Below are 27,540 nucleotides of genomic sequence, written 5' to 3' on the forward strand. Positions count from 1 at the left end.
AGCTTAACATGAGCTTTCCATAGGAGTCTTCTTGGAGGACTTCAGCTGATGTTTTCTTAGTTCAGATTTCAAATGCAATTCAAGCTGGTGGTTACATATATTCCTTGAAGAGTGCTGGAGAATTCAGTCATCAATATTTTCTGCAGAGACTGGTGGAAAGCAGCCTCTCAGCACCTGATATCTAGTGAGGCTGGGTCATTTATGATGCTGGGACCATAAAAGTCTGTGTTGTCATGACAATACATAGCAAGATTGTCTCTCCTGTTTAGGTTACAATTATCTTTGCTCAGTGTTATCAAGTCTTAATTTGTTTTTTCATGAGGCTTTGCAATACTCAATATCAGAGTCTTCTGCTTCTAAAGTTGTTCCAACTTCCCTTTTAAAAGAAAAACCTTCATGATCATTAAGAAGTGGGACAGCAGAAACAAGAAAGGTCCAACATCAAAACTGAACCATGTAATATTTATTACATCTTTGAAAACTCATGGTTTTAAAGCCAGTGGCTTGCCTATTGGAGAGCGGGGGTGGGGGACTTGTGTTGAACAGCTTTCTACTGTGCTTGGCTGTGCTGCATACTGCATATCTGTTACTTCTCCACAGAGAACAGGTGCTAAAATAAAGCTGGGAGGGTTGGAGCACTGGCCACACGCATCATAGCTGGCTGAATAAACTCATTTCCAGAGCGATACTGAATGTGGACTGTCTTGGCCAGAGCTCCTTCTGTCCCTGGAGCTGCGTATCAGCCCTTTCCCAAGGCTTGTGTAAAGCTGAGCACCCTCCCGAAATGATAGTCACAGTCTGCTCAAGTGTCCTGCTATCCTTTAAGTGCTCTCAATGCAAGCAAGAGTGTCACAGTCTTTACCAGAGCTGAACAAGCAATTGAACATCTCCTATTTTTCACAAACCAAACTCTAAGAATGATTTTTTTTCCTTTTCATTGTATTTGGTTTTACATTGAGAAGGGCACTATACAACATAATTTTCCTACTGTAAGATCTGAGTATCTATAATGTTTGGTATATTTAATATATTTTTTACAGAGTCTAAGTGCTATAAATATCTATTTTATTGCTAAAGAACCAGCTCATGAAGGAGATAAGTGACTTGGTCATGCAGAATGTTGTATTGCAGCTGAAAATTGAACGAATGTCCTTACCATTAGAGCTGGAGTATCTCTTCTCTTAAAAAATGTACTTTCAAAGTCATTTTTAAAGCCACCCTCTGTCTTTGCAGTGCATACAGGGATGTCAGTTTTGGAATGCAACGGTGCAAATCAATTGTCCACTGAAATGTGTGAGTATTGTCTTAGCCTTAGCTCTGTAGCACTTGTCTCCAGTCCACCAAATGGCTTATCCAATGACAGACATTTGAAATCTACTCAGAGTAGTGTTTCTATGAAAAGATGTAATGTCCATATCTTTTCTCAGTTTGTTTATAAATTCTGTTTTGGGAAGAGACTAATTCTTGCTATGCAAGTTGCCTGTAATATCAAAAGTTTTCATTATATTTGACAAAATGTGTGGGCATGTTACAGTTCATTAAGCTCAACCACTCAACCACCCAGATTTTCAAACAGTGAGAAAGAACTAGTGCTTTTCAGGATTTTACTCTACCAGGGACTGTCTCAGAGTTGCATGCAGATGTAAATGAAGCACATGGTCTTTAGTAAATTGATTTCTTGATTTTACCAAACCAGGCGGATGAGAACTAGCACTGGTCTGGGACAACTGCCATGATAATTTTTAAAATGCTCTTTTTTTTCTGGACCTCTTGAACACCTAAATCTCATTCATCCTTAGCATCATTATAGTGTTGACTCTCTGTTTTTTCAAGTCTGAGTTTTTCTTCTTTCCTTATTTGCCAATGGTTTTGTAGTGTACTTTCACTGTAAGAAACTTATTCATTGGCATTATCTGTTTAAAATACTCTGTGATTATATTTATACTAATCCCATATTTTATTAATTTGTTTCTTGGCAGAATGAGACATACACCAGAGCATGTGAGGTAAGTTAAATGCTATCAGAGCAGTTAAAAAAAAAAAAAAAATCACAATTTCAGTGATTACTGTGTCCACATAGTGCTAAGAAAAAAAATTGACACAAACTTGTCAATTCAGGTCTAACTCTTTTATACTTCTGAAGATGAACTAAGTACCTGAATCCTTTCTTTTCAGCATGGTGGCTAAGGATATGTTTGTGTTAAACACTGCTGTATGGCAAAGAGCATTGCTGTAATGAAAGCAGACTAATCTCAGCATTATGAAACTCAGTGCAGACCTATTTAAACTATGTTCTAGGCTCTCACCAGAGTCTTGTTCATCCAGTTTTTCATTAATGCCATCAAAGACTATCCAGAGAGAATGCTTGTTAAGGTTGATCTGATACCAGCTTGGTAAGAAGTGGAAACAAGGAGTGGGAGCCAGAAGACAAAAGATAAGTGGGTCAACAAAGTGCTTTTAAAGAGACAATGCCTTTCTGGGGCCCTTTTATCATGAACATAGAAAGATGGGATAGGATAAGGATAAGATGATTGCAGGATTGTGTTTGGCACTGCTGAGACCTCAGGATGAAGGTTGTTCTTGGTCTGGGGCAACACACTTCAAGCAGGTGATGGAGGAATTGGAGAGAGTCCTGAGCAGAATACAAACCCATTGGCAACCTGGAAATTTGATTGAAAGGATTATTTTTATTTTTTTTATGCTTTTTAATCTATCAAATTCTTACTATAAAAAAGTTTTACTAATGCACTAAACAGTGGTTTTGAAATCTAGGAACTGTCCAAGAAGTAACCAACTTACTTTTGTAAAAACACAAGATTCATGCGGGGGTTTTGTTGCTTTTGGTTTTGAGTTGTTTTGTTTTTTTTTGCTTGTCTGGTCACACAATATGCCAGTTAAATTCACTGTCACTGCAAGGGCTTTTTTTGGGATTATCTTTCCACTGGATTGGTTGATTGACTTTCACTATCCACCTGGTCAGGTGTGCATCATGTCACTGCACAAAGAGGATCAGGTCATTGCAGTCTGCAGAGCAAAGGAGTAGGAGTAAGAGTAAGACTTTTCCTTTGACATTAGCTCAGTTCTGTTGTGTGACTACACCTTGGGACTGAAATCTGGTAGTATTTCTCCTTTCACCTGGGAGCAGGGGAATGCCACTGAATTTGGTGGGAATATTCACAAGAAAGGCCAGCATACTCTGGCTCATACAAGGGCATTTCTGATGGATGGAGAATATATGAAGATTTATTGTTTTCAGGTAGAACAGACGACAAATTTTCTTCTAAATTTCTAAGGCTAGGAGCTTTTGCAATTCTCAAGCAAAAATTGGGTTTATAGTTCAGGTTCAGACAAAAATCAGAAGAAGAAAAAAATAACACAACAAAAAACAAATGCTCGGAAATGTCTGTGTTAAATGAAGCAGAAGGCACTATGAATCAGTATGTAATCTGGGGACACTATCCTGTACAAGTAAACAAATATTGACTATAAGTGAAAGCTCCAGTGTACAGCTGACAACTGATATCTGCTAATACCTGGATCTTTGCCGGCTAACAGTCATGATAATTCACTTGGAAGTATTTAATTTCTCTGAATATGAAAACATTGGATAAAATTTTTAAGTGCTTGCACTCAGCACTGAATGTCTACATGTGAGATATTGTATATAGGAGGATACTGCAAGGCGAGTTTTCAAATCTGTCTTAGCTGCAGCTGTGTTGTCTGAAATAACATCTTATCAGTTTCCAGAAGGTGCCAGAAGATTCCTTAAATCATAGGAAGAGCAGTTAAAGAAATTTCCTCACTTACCATAATGAATTGCTTCTTAGTGATCTAATGGTTAATTATCCCTTGAAAGGTGGTTGCTATATGAAGCAAACTTCAAGATTTTATAGGCCAAGTGAACTTGAAGAATAAAATTAGCCCAAATGAAACACCTGTCTAGCAAAGCTCAAACCACCATTTCTCAAAAGCTTTGGATTTCCAGGAAACTCTAGAATGTAATTTTAAAGCTACTGAAACCCACCTGGAACATGTTTCAACCTGTTCTCTACCTATAATGCATGGTAATACTGTATCTATGTTTCCTACCTAAACTGAAAAGTCAGGAATTTTCTGTTCTTAGGACATGAATGTGGAGCTCACTGCTCTGGGATATTTGTTATGTTTGTAGCTTGTAGACACAACTGTACCAGAAGGAGTAACTACTGAAAAGGAAGTGTGAATTAGGCATGACTGCTCTTACAAATTGCCGATTTCAGGCTATTTTGAAAATTCACTGGAAGTACATCTGTAAGAATACGCCTCATTCGTAAGGAATACTTGAAGTGGGAAAGGGTGAAATCGAACATGTGGAATACATCACTAACAAGTCAAAAACCTTGGTTAAACTCCATGGTTATCTCTGAAGTCTATTTCTAACTTTATTGTAGCCCCATATTCGTGCTTTCCACAAAGGGACAGTGTGTAAGTAGGTAACGCTTCATTCAATGCCTAGTGAATTGACGAAAAGACTCTCAGTAAAATCATTGGAGTGAGTTTATGATACTGATATCTTTCAGAATGAATATGATTATTTTCACAGGGTTTGTGTATATGCAAAATGTCCACAGAATTTGTATGTATTTAAAATGTGCCTGCATGATTCTGGAAGGAAGTTTGCCTCTACACAAAGCTAACTAGTGACTTCTGTACCCTACACAGACAGTTTCCTGTAAATTTGGCTGTAGCCGTGCAGAGGATGCATTTGGAGCTGAAGCACAAAGTAAGTCTGAATGGAGTCCTGTGTCCAATTGACAGTCTGATAAATTCAGTTTTAAGATTATAGTCTTGTTCTACAATCTGGATTTCTTTAAAAAATAGGAATGACTTGAGTATTTTCATTAATCAGAATATTACCACTCTTCTTTTTTCCTTTAACAAATACACTGAAGTTTATCTTAGAGTAAAACTTTTTTCCCTCCCTTTCATGGACATGAGATTTTTGAATCCAGTCTCAACTCTTTAAGATGATACCTTGGGCTGATGTAGGGCTAATGAAATAATTCCCTTGAAAATCTCTTCAGAGGCCTCCCATACTTTCTCTAGGTTTCTATTCACTAAAATTTTACTAAGTACCTGTAACTAAAAGTGCATTTGCTCATGTTGAATTTTGCCCATTTCAGGCTTACTTATCAAACTGTCTTTGAAATGTTATGGGATGTATTCAGCAATATTTTCAGTATATTCTTTTGTGTGTTTTTATTGGCTTCACTGCTTTCAGGTGTATGGGGAAATAGGCTTTTACCTTTGAGACACAGAGATTACTTAGAAAGATTTTTTCTTACAGTTGCATTTTATTTTCCCCTCAGACTACTTAAACAAGCCTAGAGCACCATTTACATCTGCCATTGGAAGCCATAGTGTCACATTAGGGTGGAAGTCAGCTAATATCTCTGGGGTGAAATATATTATCCAGTGGAAGTACAATCAACTCCCTGGAGACTGGAGGTACACAGAGGTAAAGAAGGACACTTCCTTTTACTTTGCAAGGAAATAGGCTCTTCTCTGTCCTTTTTTTTTTTTAAATATTGTTAGGTACATAAAAGAGGTTTGCAAAATCATGAGTAGCAAGGAGAAGCTGAGGAGTGGTCGATTATTGCCCATTTCCTTCAACATAGGAACTAGGGAATTTGATGTAAACTAGCAGGTAGTAGGTTCAAAACTATCAAATGAAGATATCTCCTCACAGAATGTGTAGCTAAAATGTTCAGCTGATTCCTGGCCCATGTGGATGTTAATTTACTATAAACTCCTTAATATTAAAATTGCTAAAATTACTAAATAGTGTTGGGAAAGTGACTGGAAAAATTAGGGACAAAAATATTCAGTTCTACTAAATGGAAACATTCCCATAGTTTCGTGTTGAGCCACGCTTATGAAACGCCAAGACTGAGAGTATTCAAGAGAAATATGGCTGTTTGCTTTCTTTTTTTTTTTTTTTTAATACCTTTCCCTAGGGAAATTTATTTGGTTCTTGTCAAAACACAATACTTGGCTAGAAAGACCTTTTTTCTGACTCAGTACAGTTATTCTCATACTATGTTCTTTTGCGTCAACTATACACTTGTTATCTTGCCATCATCTCTATTGGACCAATTTACAGAATATGACAAGTTGCTGCTGCAAATCAAAGGTAAAGATAATTGGCTAAGCAGGAAGTTCTTCTGAATGAATCATTCATGAAATAATAGGGAACAATTACTTCAGACAATAAATATTTCAGTGTAGCTGGGAGCCTTTGGATCTTAAAACTGTAGTCTATGTATCAGCAGTTTAAAATAAGTTATTATTTCAGCTTTTTTTTTGACCACCTTCTTAAAATTTACTATTATATTGCATCCATCCTTCCCTCCATCTGCTCATTATTTAGATTTGGTCATGTGTTCCAAAGAAAAGAGAAGAGAAAAAGTTTTGAAAAGATGAAAAATCAAAGTTTATGAGGAAAATAACTCCCAGAATTTCCTCTTATTTAAACTTTGGATGCTGAACTTTTTTATCCTGAAATATGTATGTTATTGTATGAGACCTCTTTTGCTCTGATACCATCCTACATAGTAGCTGCAGATGGAGGAAGGTCAAAAATCCACTTGTGTCTGTGCATTAATCTAGGTAACATCTGAAACTTCATATACAGTCAAAGACCTTCAAGCCTACACAGAATATATGTTTCGAGTAGTTTGGATCATTACGTCTCAGCTGCAGCTGCATTCTCCATCTAGTCCCAGCTACCGGACACATGCTTTTGGAGGTAATGAATTGTGCTGTTAATTACATCTTTCAGGACTTTAACAGAAACATTTAGGTTTCATTGCTGTTTCTTTTACAGAAAACATTGATGTTTTCTAATCTTCAAAATGATGTGTGTGTTGTCTGTTGGGTAGCTGCAGAAGACCAAACTAAAATATCACAGATTCTTTTTTTTGAAGTAGGGCTCCTTCCTGCTTTTGGTTTTAAAAGGAAGCACAGAAAATTACATGGTCAAAATTGTGAGGACACATTGGACACTTCTATGTATAATTATTCATGCTAAATTCTTGACTGAAACACACACCTGTTTTCCTGGACATTAAAAAAAGTTAACCGTTGTTGAAATTTTATGCTGTCCCTAATAATGTTTATTGGTGTATAAATGGATTAAGAGGTATGAAATCTAAAAATGTACTTAAAAAAAAGAAAAACTGTTAATGTCTTAAACACCATACCAGAGTCAGATATTTCTGTCTCTTGCAGCTCCTGCGACAGCTCCTGTCATTAAAGATATTCAGAGTTCAAGTCCAAACACTGTTGAAGTTAGTTGGTCTCCACCACTTTTCCCAAATGGATTGATTATTGGATACAACTTGCTCCTGACCAGTGTAAATCATGAATTGTTGAGATCCTCAAGGGGGCATAGCTTTCAGTTCTACTCCACCTTCCCAAACACCACTTACAGGTACAAAAATAAAAGATAACTGACGTGGCCAAGTGTGCTGTCACACTTCTTGCCCACATAGCCCAGGTTATGCCTTAATACCACTTCTGCACAATTATGCTATTTACTTATGTTCTTGCCAAAATGAGGGGTCCTTTCCTTGAGGTAACAGAGTTATCCCAGGTACGTTGGCTGCTTATGCAGAAGTCAGATGGGTAGGAAGGAAAAGCAACTTGATGTAGCACCAGGAGGCTGCATTTTCTTAGCTGTTATTTTTAATTTTTTTTAAGTTTGTGTGACATATTTTTAGTATATTCAGGAAATGATATAGCAGTCCTCTCTAGTCCTTTAAGAATCTGGAAAAATTCCTTTGTTTTTATTAAACATGAAAGCCTGCATTCTGATGGCACTGGTAAATACAGATCTTCCTTTGAAATGGAGTTGTTCTTCTGAGTTTGCAAATTTACTTTGAATTTAAATTTAGAATATTCTGTTGTTGTTCCACCTTTGGGCAATTCAGATTTCAGTTGGTTTTGTTTTTATTATAAATGTCCCAGAGCATTATATTTTCTAAAAGTCAAACACTTCTGTAGCAGCTTCCCTACTAGATAAAATGTTTCTCAGGCAATCTTTCAAAAGAAACCTGCAAACCCAAACCTGTCTCTTTGGTTTGCCATAGGTTCAGTATTGTGGCAGTTAATGAGGTTGGTGCTGGACCCCCTGCCGAAGCTAACATCACAACCCCAGCATCCAAAGGTACAAGAGTCCTTACCACTGTCTGTTCGTGGGGACAAACTCATGTTCGTTGGCCTGCCGTGTACCTGGGAGAAGAGACTAATATTTAGACTGTAAACAATGTATGTCAAGGAGTTGTAAACTGACGAGTCAATAACATTTCAGAGAGAGTCCTTTTCTTTAGCTGTAGACATTATTAGGCTACACATCATGGTAATGACCTGTGAAGCTGGCAGGCCCAAACAGATTTGGCCTGAGTTGTATTACAGATGAAAAACACCTCAGTGGTCTGGGGTGGCGACTGAAAAAACAGGATTCTGTTTTCTAGATGAGATTTTAACAGCTGACAAACAAATGTATTTCTTCTAATAATATTAAATACTTAACATAAAACTCTTTTGCCAAAACTTCTCAGTTGTCTCAAGCCAAATATGTGAGATCATATCAATTTTTTTTGCTCTTTCATGAAGGTATTTATTTTGCTATATGAACTAATTAATATTGAAAGTAATGATACACTGTAGGTATCTCTCAAAGAACTGCAGAAATATTAATTAATTGCCAGAGAAAGGTACACGTTCAGACAGAGCACAAGTAAGAATGAAATCAATGTTACCAAAAGAAAACAAAGGACACTCCCCTCCTCCTGAAGAAATTCAGTTGTCAAACCCCTGGAAATACTTCAACTCTATGAAAACACTTCAAAACTGCCTCTGAATCGCCAGTCTTCTGCTATTGGTTAGAGAAATTGAACTTACTTCTCTAGTGCTTTTTTTTTTGTAATAATAGTTCAGACTCTGATATGTCCTTACTTGGTGACTCTATGGAGTTTTGCTCTAGGGTTGGCTGACCCTGAATCATAAACATTTGTGTCATTTGTGAAAAGTCCAGACCACGTTCATTCATTATGTCAATACAATTACCAAGCAATTAATTTAAGGTAGAAAACAAACAAACAACCCTTTCCCCTAAAAAAACTTTATGGAGATGGGGAACCACCCCACCTCCCCTTACTAGTCATCACATAAAATTTCAGTTGTTTCCCACTGAATTGCATGGGCACATGCTTTCTCCCTGTGCTAACATTGAACAGGAACAACCTTTCCTCATGTATTGTGTTCAGAAATGGTGTTACTGCATGAGATACTGAGCTGTGTAGATCTGAGCCCCAAGAAGAGTCAGCAAAAGAATTTGATTGCTGATGTAGATTGCAAGAAATGTTACTTGAAAAGAGATGAGGATGTAATATCGCCCCGTTGTACTCTGCTCTGGAGGCATCATTATCAAAATTACAGTGTGTACATCATGTGAGAAATACATGCAGCTCAATCTATGCAGATTATCTGGGAATAAATCAAGATAGCGTCTAATGACAGTTTTGTGATACTCATATGAGGAAATGATATCTGATAGCAGACAACTGTTTACACTGGAAAAAAAAAAGGAAAGCTGGTTTGGCACTGGAAATCAGCCAAATTCATACTTGAAATAATACACCACTTTTTGAAATGAAGGTAACTTCGTGAATCAATTTAGCAGGGTGTGTGATAGATTTTTCAAGGATCTGAGATTCAGAAGCAAGGTGATCTGTCTTTCTCAGAGTTATGCATAGCCCAGACAGAAGATGTGGATTTACTGCGGAGGTTTTGATATAAGTTACTTGGGCCTTTATAAGCATGAAGTCAGCTTATGTGACCAAATCTCTCCTTCTTGACTTTAAATTCTGTGACTTTATTAGAAAAAAACCCATTATTAAATTTATCAACTTTGAAGCAGATGATATTATCCAATTGACATCTTTATGAAAGATGAAAGCTACTTGTTTCTTGAATAAATCACTTGTCAACAGGATGAAACATATGAAATAAACATATTTGCCTTGCTCTTCCTCAACTCTGCGGGATAATATTCTAGTTTCACTGGGGTTTTCAAAGAGGTCCAGAAGGGTTAAATATCCCACTTCTGCTGGATCCTGGCATCATATGGATGTCTTAGTACCTTCATTTCCTCAGGAGTCAGTAGAGCTTCATTTGCTCCAGCTTACTTTCCCTCACTAGGGACACACTATTGTTGCAGGAAATGGTGGTGTGAAATTCATATGATGCATTCTCATTGTGTGTGAGGAGCCAGAAGGTGCTGTATAATAACTCTGTACACTTTCAACACTCAAAAAGTTTAGATTTTAGTCTGTCATTCCGGTGTAAGAATATATTTATACATATACATATGTGTACGCATGTATGTGCATGTCTATTAATGATGTATCTGAGCTAGCAACATTATTCTCTGTGCTGCAGTCGTCTAAATTTTGAATTTCACTGTTTTTTAGTTAAGGAAAAATCATCATGGTTCTTCCTATCCAGGAAAGAGTCTTTAAGGAAGAGGTACACAGAATATTTCCTTGCAGCTGCTCAGTGCCTGCCAGATGATATTATACACCACCACATTACAGGTAAAATCTAATTGGGCTCTCTCCTTTTCTGTCAAGTGTGTCTAAGACCTTGGTGTTCACCAAGGGCAGAATGCACCTCACATAGCCTGAGACAGTATCTAGCCTCCTTTTATAGTCAATCAGGAGAAATAGGAACTTTCAGGATATGATTAGACCTATTTGAAGTGACAGACATTGGGAAGAGATGAATTGTTCTCCCCAGTGCAACTTTTTCTTCACTGTATTTAGGCAGCTGCTTCAGAGAGAGACTTTTACACTGTAGGTATCTAAACTGAGGTAACATGAATGCATGTTTCCCTATGATTAATGTCTATATTTTCTCAACATGAATATGGGGATGTGCTTCAAACTTCAGAATAAAATAATACCAAGTGCTAAAAGGTACTGGCTGGTGTGTTAGCATACTAATGAGGGATTTAGTAGCCAAAGTCACCAGACAACCTTGTTATCTCAAATTCCTCACAACTCTAATGTTTCTTATCTACACTGCTCCTTGGTGACAGCATGGAAATCTGAGTTTACCAAATTTCACAGAGGCAAAGACTCCAGAGAAAGAATGTTGCCCCTGACTAAATAGCCTTTGACAGTGCAGGGGTGGCACAGATTATGTCAAGCTTGACTGTTAGAGTGAATGGTACTTTGTGAGGTGATGCCAATTGCATCTGTTTGCCCTATAGAGGGGCAATCAGTGTTGGTTTGCATATTACATATCTCCTCTTTGTCTGATTACCTTTCTGAAGGGCAATTCTCTATAATAATGTCATTTACATAGCAAATGGGAAAGTTTCCTTGTTGCCTTAAAGAAGACTAGAAGCGGAGGAGAAAAAACAGTTAACTTTCCTCCTATGATGATGAGTTGCAGATTGAAAAATACATATTTTTAAGGCAAGTAGAAATATTAACTGAAAAACTGAAAATTATTTCTTATATTGTCTGTGTGGACATATCTTTCTATTTTTAGGAATTTCTGTGAATATTTATCAGCAAGTTGTCTATTTTTCTGAGGGGAATTCCATCTGGGTGAAAGGAGTTGCAAATATGTCTGATGTATCTGACCTAACGCTCTTTTATGCTGGCTGGGGGAATATTACGTCCATCTCAGTAGACTGGCTCTACCATAGAATATACTTTGTCATGAATGAAAAGGTAATGCTCTAGGGCTTACTTAATTTTTTACTTAAGTTGAACCATTACTGTGATTCATTTTACATGAGAAAATGCGGTTTATATGTAGATATGTATACACAAAATATACTTACAGAAATATATTTTTAACTTCAATAATATCCACATATTTCATAATTTAAAAAATAAGGAAGACTTGAGTATCAGGTCATATTTAAAGTAACTGCCCTATGTGGAACTCTGTCTCCTTGTCTTATTTTTCTCCTTAGGACATAAGTCTTTTAGTTTTAACTGCTTTGTTTTTGAGACTGACTTCATGCCTTCCTCATACCCAGTATAGGTACTTTGTTTGTCCACTTGGTTCCCATCTAATCTGTTTGGTTCCTACTCTGCCTCAGGAAGATGATCAGATAACTAGTTAGTGATTATAATGCCCTTCATAATTGACAAAAGATGTTTAAGAGGGAAAGTGTTTCATACAATGATGACAGCTCTGATTACAATGGCTTCAATCTGAAGTAAAAATGGAGATGGCAATCCTGCACTTGATTTCCTACTCATAAAACATCAATTACGTTAATGGTAAGACTCTGAATGTACTTATGTAGTCTCCTGCTGTACAAAGGACTAGAAACTTGCCCTAAATAGTTAGTGGGGCAATTTTTTTTTTGTAATCCTCTTGTCATGTCTGATTTTTCGCTTGCTGCTCAGTGAACAGGGAGGAGGAAAAGCAGTAGTGATAAAAAGACAAACTGAGCTGCAGATGAACAGACTGATGGCAGAGAGTTCTGAATCCCAAGCTATTGCTTCCAGAATCAGAAAAGCACTTCCCTTCCCTGCCAGATCATTTTCCAAGTGTAGTTTGCCTAGACCTTCAAAACTGGGCTTTTCCCTCCAGCTTAGAGGTAGGAAGAGAAGATGACCGACAGAGAGCTCTTTCAGGGTAAGCTGTCATGGCTGCATTTGTGCTTGTGTACAAGTGTTATATTTGGCTGACTGACAACTCAGGAACCCAGAAGGACCTAGGATTGTGAGAGACCTGTTTCATTGCCTGATTCCCCTAAAGGAATCTTGGGTCAGCTTGTTTGCTCATTAGCAAACACCCTATGAATGCATGACCAGTTTTCCTTCTCATTTGCCAGATACATGTCTGCCATTTAGAGAACTGCACGGTAGCTGAAGACATCACTCCTCTTTATGTGACATCTCCTAGGAAGGTTATAGCTGATCCCTATAATGGGTAAGTGTCCTCCTTTGAGCACTTGATGTCAAAGGTGCTATAAAGCTCCTCTCTAAATTTCTCCACTTCATTAGTCATCTAGGTTCCTGTTTCAAGCACTTGCATTAGCAAAACAGAAGTGCAATTGGTAACAAATAGCAAACTACAAAACAACTGGAACAAGAGTGGTGCCATGCAGTGTTGTTTTCTGCACTTTATTTCTTAGGGTGTTAGTAGAGGAGATAAAGCATTTCCAGCACAGAAATTTGAGTTTCAGAAATTTCATGCTTTTATGAATATGAATCTCTATGCATTTTAAATGTTCATGCTTAACACTTGAAATATTATGGAAGAATATTCTCCAATAATCTGCTATCAAAATTCCCAGAAAGTAAAAATTTATGTGCTTACTTCTTGAAGTATATATATATTAATACTGCCAAAAGCATTTTCCTGTTGTGCACAAACACAGGCACATCTCTGAGCTGTTAAAATATTTGTGTGTCACTTACAGAGTGCTTGCACTGTAGTTATTTGGGTTTATTTTGCTCCATGGCCAGTTATATTTTCTGTCTCCTGGAGGATGGCATATACAGAGCAAACCTTCCACTCTTTCCTGGCACTGCCTCCACAGCTTCACCAGTAGTGAGATCCAGTGCTCTGAGAGCCTTCATGATCAACTTCCAATCTAAGAGACTCATTTTCTTCAACAAAACAGAACACGCTTTTGTGTCAGGTTTCCTTGATGGTTCAGAATTTCTCGTGCTGCGATCACACATGCCATTTAATGATGTGGAGAGCTTTGTTTATGAAGATAACATATTTACAGTCACAGATGGCTCTGCAGTTTTTCACGAGGAGGTCTCTCCAGGAAGTTCTAGCTTCAATGAGTATACTGTGGATTGCAATTTGGTGTATCCAGAATACTTTGGCTTTGGCAACTTGATTTTCTATGAGGCGTCAGCTCAGCCTTTTCCTTTACCAACTACTCCTCGCCTTGTCATGGTGCTGTTTGGATTGGACCAAGCTGTGATCAGCTGGAGACCACCTGAACACAGTATTGGAACCAGTAAGTTCAGTTGTTTCTCACTGAAAGTCCACTCCTTTCCTTTCTAGAAGAGTAACTTTCTGGTTTCCCTTTTCTTGATTTGGGCTTTAGTGACTTCAATAGCAGGTCCTCACAGAAGTTGTGGAATTACCTCAGTTTGAAAAATGTAAGCCATAATTTGCCAGTAAAATAGCCAAATTGTCTGTCTGAATTAATACAAGTGTATATTGGTAATTCATCTGTCCTCTCCAAGGATTTTAAGCAAGGCTTCATCTTAAGAGTGGTATGGAGTAGCAGTAATGTTGGTTGCTGATATCACACAGAACATGCATGCCAGAGATGTAATGACTTTTGATCAGTGACTGTGTTATGGTTTCTGTCCTCTGTGTATGAGTCTTTGACCAGCAGAAAGTTACCTGGTTGGGGAAAATTTTGTTCTTCCAACTTCATTCTTCATGGGGGATTGAACCCCTGCTCTTGGTTGGTCCCAGAGATGAAGAGTGTACATTTTTACTTTATCCCTCTCCCAATTCCCCTGATACTGGCATTTTTGAAAGGAATCTCCAATACACAGTTTTCTCAAAGAATGTGTATCATCTGTTGCAACGATTTCTTCTGTAATAACATGATTATTTGCTTCTCACAGGTTTATCTGCTTGGCAGAAATGGACCTATGATGTGAAAGTGTCATCTCAACACCCATTTGAGGAGAAATGGATTGTCTCAAATATTAGTAACACGAGGTTTACAGTGAAGGGTCTGGCCAGCTTCAGAGTGTATGAAGTGTCAGTTAGAGCTGTGTCTCCTGCTGGTGCAGGGCCATGGTCAGAGTCATTTAGAGGCACAACTTTAGAAGAAGGTGAGAATTGCTTTGTCACATAGGAAAAATGAAGAACGAGTTTTGTATACAGATCTCTACCTGGTGAGGCCTAGACCTTGGGCAAAGACTGCAAAATAAGGGACAGAGAATGGTTTGTCTTAGAAACATTAAAGAACACAGGATAAATAAATTTGCTTTTAGTCAAAGTAGTGAGATTCTTAAAATAGTATAATGGTGTTAAATATTATTTATGCATTTAATATTGCTACTTATCTACATTTTTCTAATGCAAATACACTATCAAACACATTATTTGATACATTATCAAATTAACAGTATGAGACGTTATTCCTTTCCTGTGCTCTATAAAGAACTTTCTGTGTTGAAGTGGTTTGCACACTTGGGGGTTAATGACAGTTCATGGAAAAGTGCAGCTCACTAAATGCTGAAAATCCTTGGTTTGAGCTTAAATAATGAGAGGAAATGTATGTGTGTGAGATGTCTGAGATTTGTAGGTCTTTGGAATGTTGTTTGAAAGCTAGTTCACCAATAATAACCTATGTCTGAGGGGAAAATACCTTTCGGCTTAAGGTGCTGGACTGGTTCTTAAGATTAGGGGTGACTTTTGCTTGACTTTGGTAAGGCCGGGTCAAAACACACAGTGGTTTTTAAGCACCTAATAGGATTTCAAAATGCCTTATCGTTCTGTGTCTAAATCTGCCCTTAACCTCTGAGTTTGTCAAATCATGATACTTTCATGCATTTCTTTGTCTGCTATTCCTTAGGAATAAGTGTTAAGGGTGCTTTTGTAGCTTTCCAGAAATAAGAACCCCGTTACTGAAATACAAATATTATACATATAATTGCTTCTTAGTGTGCACAACTGCTGTTTTCTTTCTTTATCAGCTGAAGAAGATCCATGTATGTTGGCAGTGGGGCCTGAAGGTCTCTGGAAGCAGCAATTGGATAGCTATGGGCCAGGAGAACTCCTCTATCCTCATATAGGAAACATTTCAGGTGAATACTAAGCAAATTGCATGCTGCTGTTACAGAATTATTGGAATTTATTAGGTTTCCATAAATTTCAGCAGCAGAATTGAAAGACAAGAGTTCTTATTGCAGCAGTCTAGACTTGAATATAGTGCAGTGCAGTGCAGTGCAGTGCAGTGCAGTGCAAGAGTTTCACTGAGCCAAACCTTTGTCCTCATTCTCTTCTATTTTATGAGTCAAATGAATCCCTAGTGAAACCCTACTGACATCACCCCAGTTACAGCAGAGCTAAAATCAACTCTCTGACCTAAATAGTTATGTCTACAGCATCCCAATATATGCTTGTCATACATTTATAGTCATCAGGGCTATATATGTATTATTTATATATATTGTATTCCTATAACATCTATCTTCATGTTAACTGAGCCTAACTGTGGATTTGTATTGATTTTTAGAAAGCTGAAGTGTCTGGCTACATTTTATTCTTTAAAAAATATGGGGGTTTTATTAGCATGTTTGTGAAATGCTTAATATCTTCCTTTTTTTTTCTTCAAGACCTCGACTGGTATAATAACACTCTTTATTGGAGTAATTCCATGGGGGAAGTTCAGACCTGGTCATTTAACATAAGAAAGGGTACCACTGAGAATACTTATGTACCTGATGTCAGAGATGCAAGGATGTTGGCATTTGATTGGTTGGGTCAATGCTTGTACTGGGCTGGCAAAGCAAATACGGTAGGTATAGTTGCACTTCTTAAGAGAAAAAACCTCCATTAAGTCAACAAAAAAAACCTGTAAGGCAGAATTTAGAAAGATAATCCCTACTTCTTGCAATCTGAGATGCATTTGAACCTTTGCTACGATAGTGTAGAACAAGGGGGTCTTTCTTTCTTTATGTGATTTTCCAGAGTTACACAAAAGTTTGGGGTAAAATGTTCACTAACGTTCACTAATCCAGGATAGTGAATTTACCAGGTGCAAAAAAGGCAAATCAAACATGCTATCAACAGTTTTGTTGGATTCAACATTGTAAAAATAAGAGAAGATAGTGAAAATGGAGGCCACCAAATTGATCTTAGCTAAGAAGTAGATGAACTTTATTTTAATCAAATTTGACACTATTTGTTTACACTGAGATTTTCAAGATTGACCTCTGTACTGTGATATTTTGCAGATCACTGCAGTTAAAAAATAATTACAAATGCACTTTGTACACTCTTATATCAGGAACACTGACATGTGAATTATTTAAAAGGTATCCGACTTCAAAATTGTAGTGCTAATTTATGCAGTGCTGTCAAATTATGCCTTTCATTTCTTGTAAGTGCAAAGTCAGAAGCTGTTTTAAAAGCTGGAACTAGAAGGCCAGATTTCGCACTGCCTTGCACCCTCATTTACACTTGTGAATAGTGAATATGAAGTGGGTGAGAAACTCTGTCAGACAGAAGGCTGCCAAAACTGGGAAAACGAAAGGGGAAAGCTATTTCAGCTTTTTTCTTTTGTTACTTTCTGGCAAAAATTAACTAATAATTTTGAGCTATTCTTCATCCTTATACTTTGAATGCAGAAGGTTTAGGCTTTGAAAGTCTAAGGCTTGCATAGGCTTCTGATAAACGGCTGTGGAAAAGTCGCCAGTGTATACTCAACTGATCATGGCTGATGATTTAGGTGTGATGCTAAAAGCAATTCTTTTGTCCCTAGATATACAGAAAATCGCTGGAGGGGGGCCATATGGATGTTGTGGCTCATGTCATGCTCCCAATGAGGGATCTAGTAGTGGATTCAGTAAATGGCTATTTGTACTGGGCCACAATGTATTCAGTGGAGAGCACAAGATTGAATGGAGAGGAGTATCTGATGTTACAAGAGCAGCTACAGTTTTCTGATAAACAGGTGACTGGGGTTTTTTTGTTTGTTTGTTCGGGGTTTATTTGAGTGATGGGGGGATGGGTTGGTGTGTGTTTTAGTATTTAGATCTCTTGAATATAGTCAGTGTTCATGGTTGCCAAAATTGACATTTTATTACCAGAAGAATAACATGCCTTACTTGCAATAGTTTTGTATCATTCTGAGAACATGGTAAGAATTAAGTAATGTAGTAGCTGTACTAAAACCGTAGCTCATAATTCTGAAATCAGACATTTGCAATAAAATGTGACATTAGAGATCTCTTTGTGGTTGTAATGCTGCTCCTTCCCATATGTGAAAGGTACTTGTTTTTCCCCAAACAATTTAAGTCTAATTGTCACTTCCATCTTTCACATCAAAATAAGAAGGCAGAGCTCCATAGCATCCTGCCTATTTTGTGATGTTGCCCAGCTTTCAGGTCCTGACAGGGCCAGTTTTGGGGCTAGACACTTGCCAGGGACATCAGATTTGCACTTCAGGCCGCAGAGGTGCTGCTGTAGAGACAGGCTTTGCCTGTGGTGACGAGAGAGGGGGAATGGCAGCTGGTGCCATACTTGCACTCAGCACAGCAGGTCTGTGCTGAGGCCTGGCACAGCTCGCTGCTGCTTCTGCCACAGTCCTGATGAGGGTGCCACTGACAGTCTCCATTCTGCCTCATCCTGTCCCTCCTGTGGTGCCAGGAACAGCAAGTCCCATATTTTGAGAATTGTCAAGGGTCTCCTCTCCCAACTCACCTCTTCCCTTCCCCATTTTCTCTTTATCCTTTGCCAAGTCAGATGCAGGCCTAGCCCCAGCTTGGTGCCTCTTTCTTTGCTCCAGGCCCATGGGGAACTCCAGAAGTCTGTGAAGAGCAGAGCAGCTCCTCAGGGAGAAGGAAAGGGGGTTTCTTATAAGAGTGAGTAAAGACATTGGACAGTATAGAGGAAAAAATGGGATGAGAGATTATCATTTTAGTTGTATTAGGGTGGAATACTCCTCCTATGTGCAGGAGTAGGCTGGTATAGGGCAAATAGAGATGCCATTCCCACCTATGGATCATCAAAGACCCTGCAGTTTATGGGAGTTCATTGACTCCCCTTCCCTACCTGAAGACATTTTGATGTTCTCTGAGGCCTGCATAGACAACCTCTGTATCTCTGTTGATCTCTCCCATGCCTTTTCTTTTCCATTCACCCTCTCTGAAGTCCTATTAAGTCTCTTAAAACCTTGGTTCACTGCTGGCTCCTCATAGATCATTCTTGTCTTCTCCAAAACCATCCTGCCTCTGCCTCCACATAGGATTTGTCTTCATTTTTGCTAGGCAGGATTCGGTGTTGCCTCTGCAATGAGGGATCTCTGAGACTGAATATTTACCTCATGAAAGATTTACCAAGATCTTAGCAGCTGCATATTCCTCCCTCCTTCCCTCTCTCCCTCCCTCCCTCCTGTTCTTTCTTCTTCCCTCCCTCCATGTACCTGGAAGAAAAGTGATGGATGATCCAATTCCACGGCAAGATAATCCCTTACTCTCTTAAAAGGGACTTGAGAACTTTGGGAATCAGTGCAATTGGGATTGTAGACCCAGTGGTAGCTTTGAACCTTTTCCAGGTTGTGTCCTGAGCAGGTCAGGCTGAGGGACTGTTCCATCTACTGCACTGCTTTTACTCTATGTAGTCTCTCTTGAGGGAAAGCTGAATGCTCCTCAGCTCAAACCACAGCCTGTGTGGGCTTGTACACTCTGTCCTGAGTGCTGGAGTGAGACATAGTTTGACTGCCACAGAACTGGTCAGCACAGATATATTATTTGCTGCAACAGCTTTCTTTAAAACACAGCTCATGATAAAGAAGCCTTTGTTTTTATTCCATCTGTTATCAAATTTGTGTTCCCATCTTACCTGATGCCAGATTCTCTGTTAAAGACCCATTACAATTTTAGAGATCTATCTTTCTTAGTTAGCTTTATATCGTTCCCCAGAACATTTCACTTTTCTTTCCCAAAGGAAAAGAAGATGGTGTTTCTCCAATTATAAAAAAAAGCCAGGCCTGGTTTAGCCCATGACAGGGAATTAACATTCAGAAAGACCAGCTAATCTCACAGGTCTGTTACATTCCTCAGGGCTTGGGAAGAAGGAAAGCTCTTTCTGGTGTGGCATCTACTCTACTTGTAAACCTTAATACAGAAGAAATGGAGAACTTTTGTACGTGACAGAAATGTCTGTGCTGCAAAAGGTCAAATATCTTCCAGTATTAGCCTCCCACCTCTCTGTTGAAGGTGGCTGGTGTGGACTGTCTTCATGGGAAAATATATGCTGTACAAGCCAAATGGCACACTTAGACTTATCACATATCTTCCAAATGATCTGTTTCAAACAACCTACACCTTGCAGTTTATTCTAAGAGGTGAATACTACCTTCCTTGTCCTTCTCTTTTGATTCACTACCTGCTTCTCTTAATCGCCTCATGCTAACCTCAAATTTCTTGTTCCTCTTTTCAAGAACCTTGGCAGCAATGAAACTTCTTGTCTGCTCCTGTCATTTTTTTTCTGCACCTTTCTCTATGTCAGTGATATCAGCCTTCAACCATCCACTTATTCACACCTCCTACAAGCAAGCATCTCCTCTCCTGATTCTCTGCTGCCCTAATCTATGCACTGACTTCCTGAACTCAACCTCCTGCTGTGATGCATACAGGAAAAAAAGCCAACTAAAAATACCGAGATTGAGAAGTTACCAGTTATAGCTTACAGGTGTTTGTTTATTAAAATAAACCCCAAAATAAACCCATCAGAAAAAAAAGGGCAGCACAGCATTCTTTAATGGCAGAATTATTGAGCTGGTCATATTGTCTCAGTATAAAGATGCAAATATATGTTTGCACAAGTACTAACGTGTCTTCCTTGCACAATGGAGTTCTTTATCCAGGAAAGAGCACTTCTTACCTCAGTATTAAAAGACAGACGTAATCATTAATTGTTGTTATTCAACAGTTAAAGCATGTTTTCCACATAACTGTTTCTTACTGGTGTTACTTTTAGCTTGAGCGCTAGGAATAGGAATTGAAGTGACTACTGTGAAAACGACAGGTTTTCTAAACCAATACAAAGACAGAGCTTTGAAAGTCTAATTTCTTTGGCAGGAACTAGATCCCTTTATGACAATTATTTTATTTTTCTATCAGCTATTTAGCTTAACTAGTGTGTATTGGCATAGCTTGATTGATTTTAGCAGAGCTATTCCGGTTTATACCAATTTAGAACCTGGCGTGGAATTTTCAAAGCACTTAGTAAGCCATTTATGCTGTACAATGACTGGAACAAACGTCATTTGTAAGGGAACAGCAAAGTGCACTATATGGAAGGGGGACAGGACCCTCTAGGTGTCGTCTCTTAATATTTCTAGTCAAAGGGTATTTCAAATAGCTAAATTTATACTGCATCTTATGATGTTGAGTTACATCGCATCATCACAACTACATAATGTGTCCAGAAACTAGTACCTCTCATGAACTGGAAAAAGTTTTCCTGTTTTTGAAGCATAACAGAAGGGGAGATATTAAATTACTGTCTAACTCCTGAAGATGAATAATACAATTATTTATTTGCCTTTTATTAATGGTGATACCAGGGATTAGGAGAAAGAAAATGGACACACCTATGGGAAAATATAATAGTTGTAGAAAAAAAATGGGGCAAGGACAAAAAGCCCAAACGTTTAAAGAAAGCAAGATAAATTCCGGAACATGTCATTTGGTGTTGAGCATAGGAGGGAGAATAGGTAAACAGGATAAAATATAACGTGGTTAACTAAATATACACTCAGACACGTACATGCTGTGAGATATTTTTAACAGGACAACCTACGGGAGCAATCATTCAAACCTTGATTTTCTGACATACAATGTCAACAGAAATATGTCAAGAATGTGATTACATAAGGAGCAACAGACAACTAAGTGATATAGCATTTGCTTTCCTGTCATCATCTTCTGCAGTTTATTAATGAAGAGTTAGGGAAAAAAAAGGCTGTTCCACTTACATACATAATGGAAATTTAAGCTTATAAAAGAATAGATACAACTAGTGTTTGGATGAGAAGTTTGAGAGCTGCTGGAAAACATGTTCAGTAACAACTTGTAAGCTGTGTTAATGATATAACATAGACAAAACTTGATAACATTCAGCAGACTAACTTGTGGAAGCAAATTCTTTTTTATTTGCAGAACAGATTATTAGATGTCTGATTTCTATTACTGTTGCATATGGTATTGAATCTGTTGTTTACTGCAAAAGCAAGAAAGTTCTATTTTGTATATTAGATCCTATGAAAAATAAACAAAAAATCTTTCACTTTACTTAAATGAAGGTAAAACATTGAAGTAATGAATAGGAAGATTGTTTAATTTCCTGCACACCCCCTCTTTTTAAAATAATGCATTATTTGTTAAAATATAAATATTTAAATTTCCCACTTAATGAAATAAATCAATAAAAATTTTGCACCTATTTTTCATAAGTAATGCAACACTTTATATATTCTATGTATAGAATCAAAGCCAGAAAACAAAGACAATAGATCTGAAATACTTCTTTTAAAAGGTGATTCTGACTTTCAGACTGGATATCAACCACCTATTTCAGACAAAGATTGTTAAAATACTGGAGGTATTCTAGAGATTTTGATAGGTAGTTCCATTAATCACTTGATACACTATTGCCATCCTATCTGAAGTACTCAGATACTCTGAGGATAAACACTGTGACAAGTGTTAATAAAATCCTGTCTTGAAAATAATCAGCTGCTATAAATAGGTGTCCACCAAGCACTTGATTATTTTCTAGAGCTATCTCTTTTTGTGTTAGAATAAACGCTCATGGTAGTAATGTTATTTTTCCAATAAATACCCATGCATGAAGTTGTCTAGACAACAGTTATGCCTAAGGGCTTTTACCTCAGAAGTGAAGATGTGTTCAAATTGCCATTTGGACTGTTTTTTTCTTAGGTGGTTGGTTTAACTTTGGATCTCACCCAAGGTTTTCTTTACTGGCTTGTGCAAGATAGTCTATGTCTAAACCTATACAGAGCTTCTCTCCGCAAAGAACAGTAAGTAAATATATAGCAGAGTTAAGAAAGTCTGTATTTTCTAGCTTTTGTGATATTCTTTGAGAAAAAAAGAAATTATCCAATGCTGGACACACTATTTACTAATTTAACAATGAACAAAAAGAAGAGCTAATGATCACAATTGGCTGATTGCGAACTACATGTTGAGATGGTAACAGTCTTACAGTGAGAGAAACACAATGTGGAAGCTCAGCTTAACTGAGATCATGTTCATTAATGTTTAGACTTAGCTTTAGGAAATAATCACCATTTATTGTCTGTTTTATCTTGGCATTTACAACATCTGACAGTTTCCAAGTGCCTAGAGCTCTGTAACTTGTTCATCTTGCATGAAGCTCAGGACTCAAATTGACATTACTTTCTCATCTGAGCAATCAGTACTCAGCAGGCTTTCGTCTTGATCATCCTGAACATGAAATGTCTGCAAAAACATAACAAAACATAACAAAACCATGTTTATGGGTTAGCTTGAATACTTACTAAGACCTTGAAAAAAGTGGTAATTTGTTCTCAAGTGCCAAGTGTATGATGAGTAGTAGTTTGTGAAACTAATCTTTTGCTCCTTTCCATATGGAGAATGCCACTATTTTTTTTTTTAAGCATCAGAATAAACTTCTTAAACTTACCTGAACAGCATCTGTATTTACATGTGCTTATAATGTTGCAGGATGGCTTTGTGTGGAATCAGCTGAATTTTCTGACTCATTTTAGACTTACTATGATTAACAGTAAATACTTAAAGAATCAAAATATGTTGATTAGTTTTAGCTGGAATATGCAGCCCCATTGTGAACCAATTGGCCACCATAAACCATTGTTCCTGACATGCCAGAATACAGAGATTAGAAGTAATCCATCCTAATGGACCTGCTGGTGTGTCAAAGCTTTTCCAAATTTGTTTTGGATAACATGCGTCTAAGCTTAAAGGCATTTCTGAGATGGCAAAATGATGCCTCTAACAACATGTATAATCTCTTACACAGAAGATAAATTGGAACCTAAAAAGGCCTTTAAGTTTTGACACACAATATACAAGGCAGATTAAATCATCAGTGATCCCAGTGGAGGAAAATGTTAATAGAATTTAATAAATAAAAGAAGGAAACCACCAGGGTCAAATTCATCTGGGTTCCTGATATAATAAAGTTGAATGTATCTTATTCTGTAAAGTAGACTCTGTTTCAGTGAAATTGCCAAGAGAAGATGAGCTGATTGTGCAAAATATTCACTTTTCTGCATCAGAATATTAAACCATTTTATAATTGTTTTCCAGTGAAATCAAGGGAATGAAAAGGGTTTTTTGTTTGTTTGTTTAGGTTTTCTTGCAGGTGTTTCTGCAATGTTTCATATCCTGAAAAGTTTCTGCTTTAAAGAGCTTAAAGAAAACTTTTTGTTTTCCTGTCTCCTACATGAGTATTAAGAATTTGAATTATGAGAAACTTATAAATGTGTCAAACATTGCATAAATCTGTTCTCTCTACATGTGTGCTTTCAGTTTGCTAATTTCATACATGTTTTCACAGTTGTGGCAATGCCATAGTCACAGAATTTGCAGCATGGAGTACTTCAGGAATATCTCAGGGTGCACTGGAGTACTACAGTGGTCGTCTGTTCTGGATTAATAGGTTTCAGTTCATTACAACCCAGGAAGTAAATCAGAGCCTTAGCATTCCCTTCTCACAACCAGCAGAGTTCACAGCCTTTACTCTTGTTCACCCATCACTTAAACCTTTGCCAGGTACATTATTTTCTTTATCTAAACTCCTCAGTAACTCCTCACTGCCAGCCTGCAATTCTTCATTCTTGAAATTTTTTAGTTATTTGACAAAGGATAAGGACAAGTGCAACTTCTTAATAAATATATCAGGATATACCTAGTTATTGTGGAATTATAAAAGCTGATGGTATGGGTATGGATAAAAAGAATATGTGGTGGTGTTATTCATTGTTTCTATTTTAGACAGTTTATAGGATTTCCCATAGTACTTTAATGTTTTACATCAGGTTTGAAAAGTCTACCTATTCCTCACATTCTTTAGGTTATAATTATTTCTTCTGTTTATGGACAGGAAATTTTTCTTTTACACCAAAAGTGATTCCAGATGCAGTGCCAGAGTCTTCCTTCAGGATTAAAGGAAATTCTTCAAGTTTTCACATCACTTGGAGTCCCTCCACAGAGGTGGAATGGGGAGCTGTCTTTTACTGTGTGGGATCAAAAGCTCTACAAGTGAGGATATTCATGCAATCCTTCCCTATTATCTACATATATTACTGCATCTACTTACTGATATATCTCTTTTTAAACAGAAATTCAGTTTGTTTCTTCTCCAGCATTTACATATCGGTCAAGAACAAAACTAAACTGTAAATGGAATGCAAGTTGTCCAGGTTCTCCATCACTGCAGTCATCACAGGAGGAACACGGGCTTAGCAGTAGCTCTGGGCTAGCAGCTGGGGTGTGAAGAACCAAGCAAGGAGTTCGCAGTGCTCAAAGATGTGTGAGAAAGCCTTTCACGGTAACTCAGAGAGAGAAGTGTCCTCTGAGCTGACAGTGGGACAGCCTTTGCCTGAATGTGAAATCTAGCCCTCACCCACATTTAATTTTAGTGCATTTGGCAAGTTTTTCTTTAAATTCAGGGGGCCTATTGCTAACACTGCTACACATCTCTACAATACCACAGGAGCTGGTGAAACAATGATCACTCACAGGAAGAGAAGCTCTGTTTTGATTTAGTTGACCAGCTTGCTGAGGGAATTTTAGAAAACTTAAGGCCTTTCTGAGTGGGAAAATAGTCTTGCTTTATTTTGTTCTGTTTTATTTCATTCACAGTCTCTGAAGAGTAAGCAGTGCCTCCATCCCCATAACCTGACAGTGCCATCCTACCGAGTAGATTGGCTGGAACCATTTGCACTCTTTGATTTTACCGTTACTCCATACACATACTGGGGCAAGGCACCAACGACATCTGTATCTCTTCGAGCCCCTGAAGGAGGTACTAAAATTTTAAATCCCATTCCTCACTTGTAATGGGTGCTGGGGCCAGGTCTATGTCAGCAAGTGAAACCCTGGAGAAGGATAAGCAGCTTTCAGACCTAACCAGCTGTAGGCAGAGTTGCAAGGACATATTTCTGAGCATCTTTGGCAATTATCTATTGCACACATAAAAGCATACAATTGCAGTAATAGAATTCAGAACAGAAAATGTATGACAACATATCCGCCATGTGCTTATGATCATGAGCAAGAAGAGGAACTCAGATCCATTGCAATGAATATCAAAGGCTGCATGCAATATCTTAATTACTTATTAGATTTTTAGTAAATATTATGCACTTTTTACTTTTGATTCAGTTTTTATTTTTTCTTTTATGCACGTCAAAGTTAAGTTAGCTAAAATATATTGTTGAGGGACTGGAGCATTGAGAATGCTTATGAGACACAATAGATTTTGAAGTGGATAGAAGAGGAGATAAGAGTACACTCTGTGTTGTGAAAATTCTTGCTACCCCATAGCTAACTACAGAACTTGGGTAAATAGATATGTCCCATCTCAGTGCAGGAGCGCATATGTTTATACAACTCTTTTTTTTGCTAGGCAAGTTAAATTCAGATACCAACACACCAGTGAAAAAGAGAAAGGAATTGCCATGAAGTTTTAGATAATCTTCTGTAGTTTACACCTCACAAATTGCTATTTGTCTCTGTCAGCATTCGGGTTGTAAAGCTCTGGCCCAAAACTAAAAGAGCTAACTATGAGGTAGAGTTTGTGTTTTAATAGGAGTATTGGTTGTGTGGTTTTCATCTTTTCTTTTTTTTTTTTTTGGATACAGTTCCTTTAGCACCTACAAACCCTAGAATATATGTATTACAACATAACCTACATGAAAGTGATGAGAAAGTCCTTGTGGAGTTCAGGTGGGACAGACCTGAAAGAGAGAATGGAGTATTAACGCAGTTCAGGATTTACTATCAATTATTGAATCAGAGTGGCACTGCTGACGCTTTTACAGAGTGGAATGCAAGCAATGTTAAAACCACCCTGATGTGTTTTTCCCTCAAGAATGTGCTTCCCAGCCTCACAGTAAGGTTTCAGGTATGAAAAATCAAGCTTATGTCATGCTAGACGGTAGGTATTATCAGTGCAGTTTGATATGTCTGCCTAGGAGATGGTATTGGGCTTGGGGCAAGAGCTTGTGGTTTCTGCAAGGACTCACACATCTTCCATAAAAAAAGATTTCCATTTTAAAACTTGTCAAGAAGTCATAGTCTCATTGTGATAAAAGCTTTGGAACACACAGAATGTGTGCTTGAAAGACAAGTTAAAAGCATGAGACCAGGTAGTAGACCAGGTACTGATGGGGAGAACACCGTGTTGGTTGAACTGTCAACCAACAGTAGAAATTGCTCCAGGCTGGGGAAAGAGGCAGGATTGTCTGGAGTCCTTTGAGCTCTGATCGTTAGACAAAGCATGGATTGCCACTCTCTAGCACACTGCTTAAAATTCTCTTCATAGCCACGGGCCAAACCTGAATGTCGCCTTTGAACTGACCAGTACTTACGTCAAACAGAAGCACACACGTGTATTCCTTGGTGAACAGACAGCGGATCTACTGGTTTTGTCATTAACTATGACTTTACAGACTTTCAAGTGCAATCATTTATGCTCTTACTTAACATAAGTAACAAT

The 27,540-nt window shown here is 37.8% G+C and overlaps 1 protein-coding gene across 2 annotated transcripts in view; it reads left to right on the forward strand.

Annotated features, from left to right (window-relative positions):
• Positions 1-27,540, forward strand: part of ROS1 (ROS proto-oncogene 1, receptor tyrosine kinase) — a 73,355-nt gene that overhangs the window by 2,468 nt on the left and 43,347 nt on the right. The window contains exons 3-22 of one of the 2 annotated variants that reach the window (XM_027692612.1): positions 1,234-1,293; positions 1,980-2,006; positions 4,702-4,762; positions 5,349-5,497; positions 6,649-6,787; positions 7,270-7,471; positions 8,130-8,206; positions 10,515-10,637; positions 11,599-11,783; positions 12,905-13,002; positions 13,542-14,050; positions 14,676-14,888; positions 15,756-15,866; positions 16,398-16,579; positions 17,546-17,737; positions 22,731-22,831; positions 24,376-24,590; positions 24,922-25,079; positions 25,683-25,845; positions 26,684-26,946. In XM_027692612.1, the coding sequence (XP_027548413.1) occupies positions 1,234-1,293; positions 1,980-2,006; positions 4,702-4,762; positions 5,349-5,497; positions 6,649-6,787; positions 7,270-7,471; positions 8,130-8,206; positions 10,515-10,637; positions 11,599-11,783; positions 12,905-13,002; positions 13,542-14,050; positions 14,676-14,888; positions 15,756-15,866; positions 16,398-16,579; positions 17,546-17,737; positions 22,731-22,831; positions 24,376-24,590; positions 24,922-25,079; positions 25,683-25,845; positions 26,684-26,946 (3,228 nt within the window). The remainder of the gene's footprint in view (positions 1-1,233; positions 1,294-1,979; positions 2,007-4,701; positions 4,763-5,348; positions 5,498-6,648; positions 6,788-7,269; positions 7,472-8,129; positions 8,207-10,514; positions 10,638-11,598; positions 11,784-12,904; positions 13,003-13,541; positions 14,051-14,675; positions 14,889-15,755; positions 15,867-16,397; positions 16,580-17,545; positions 17,738-22,730; positions 22,832-24,375; positions 24,591-24,921; positions 25,080-25,682; positions 25,846-26,683; positions 26,947-27,540) is intronic. The other variant, XM_027692621.1, reaches the window with a different exon arrangement.

The sequence above is a fragment of the Neopelma chrysocephalum genome, unplaced genomic scaffold, assembly GCF_003984885.1.
Source record: "Neopelma chrysocephalum unplaced genomic scaffold, ASM398488v2 Primary Assembly neopelma1_23, whole genome shotgun sequence".
Classification (NCBI taxonomy): Eukaryota; Metazoa; Chordata; class Aves; order Passeriformes; family Pipridae; genus Neopelma; species Neopelma chrysocephalum.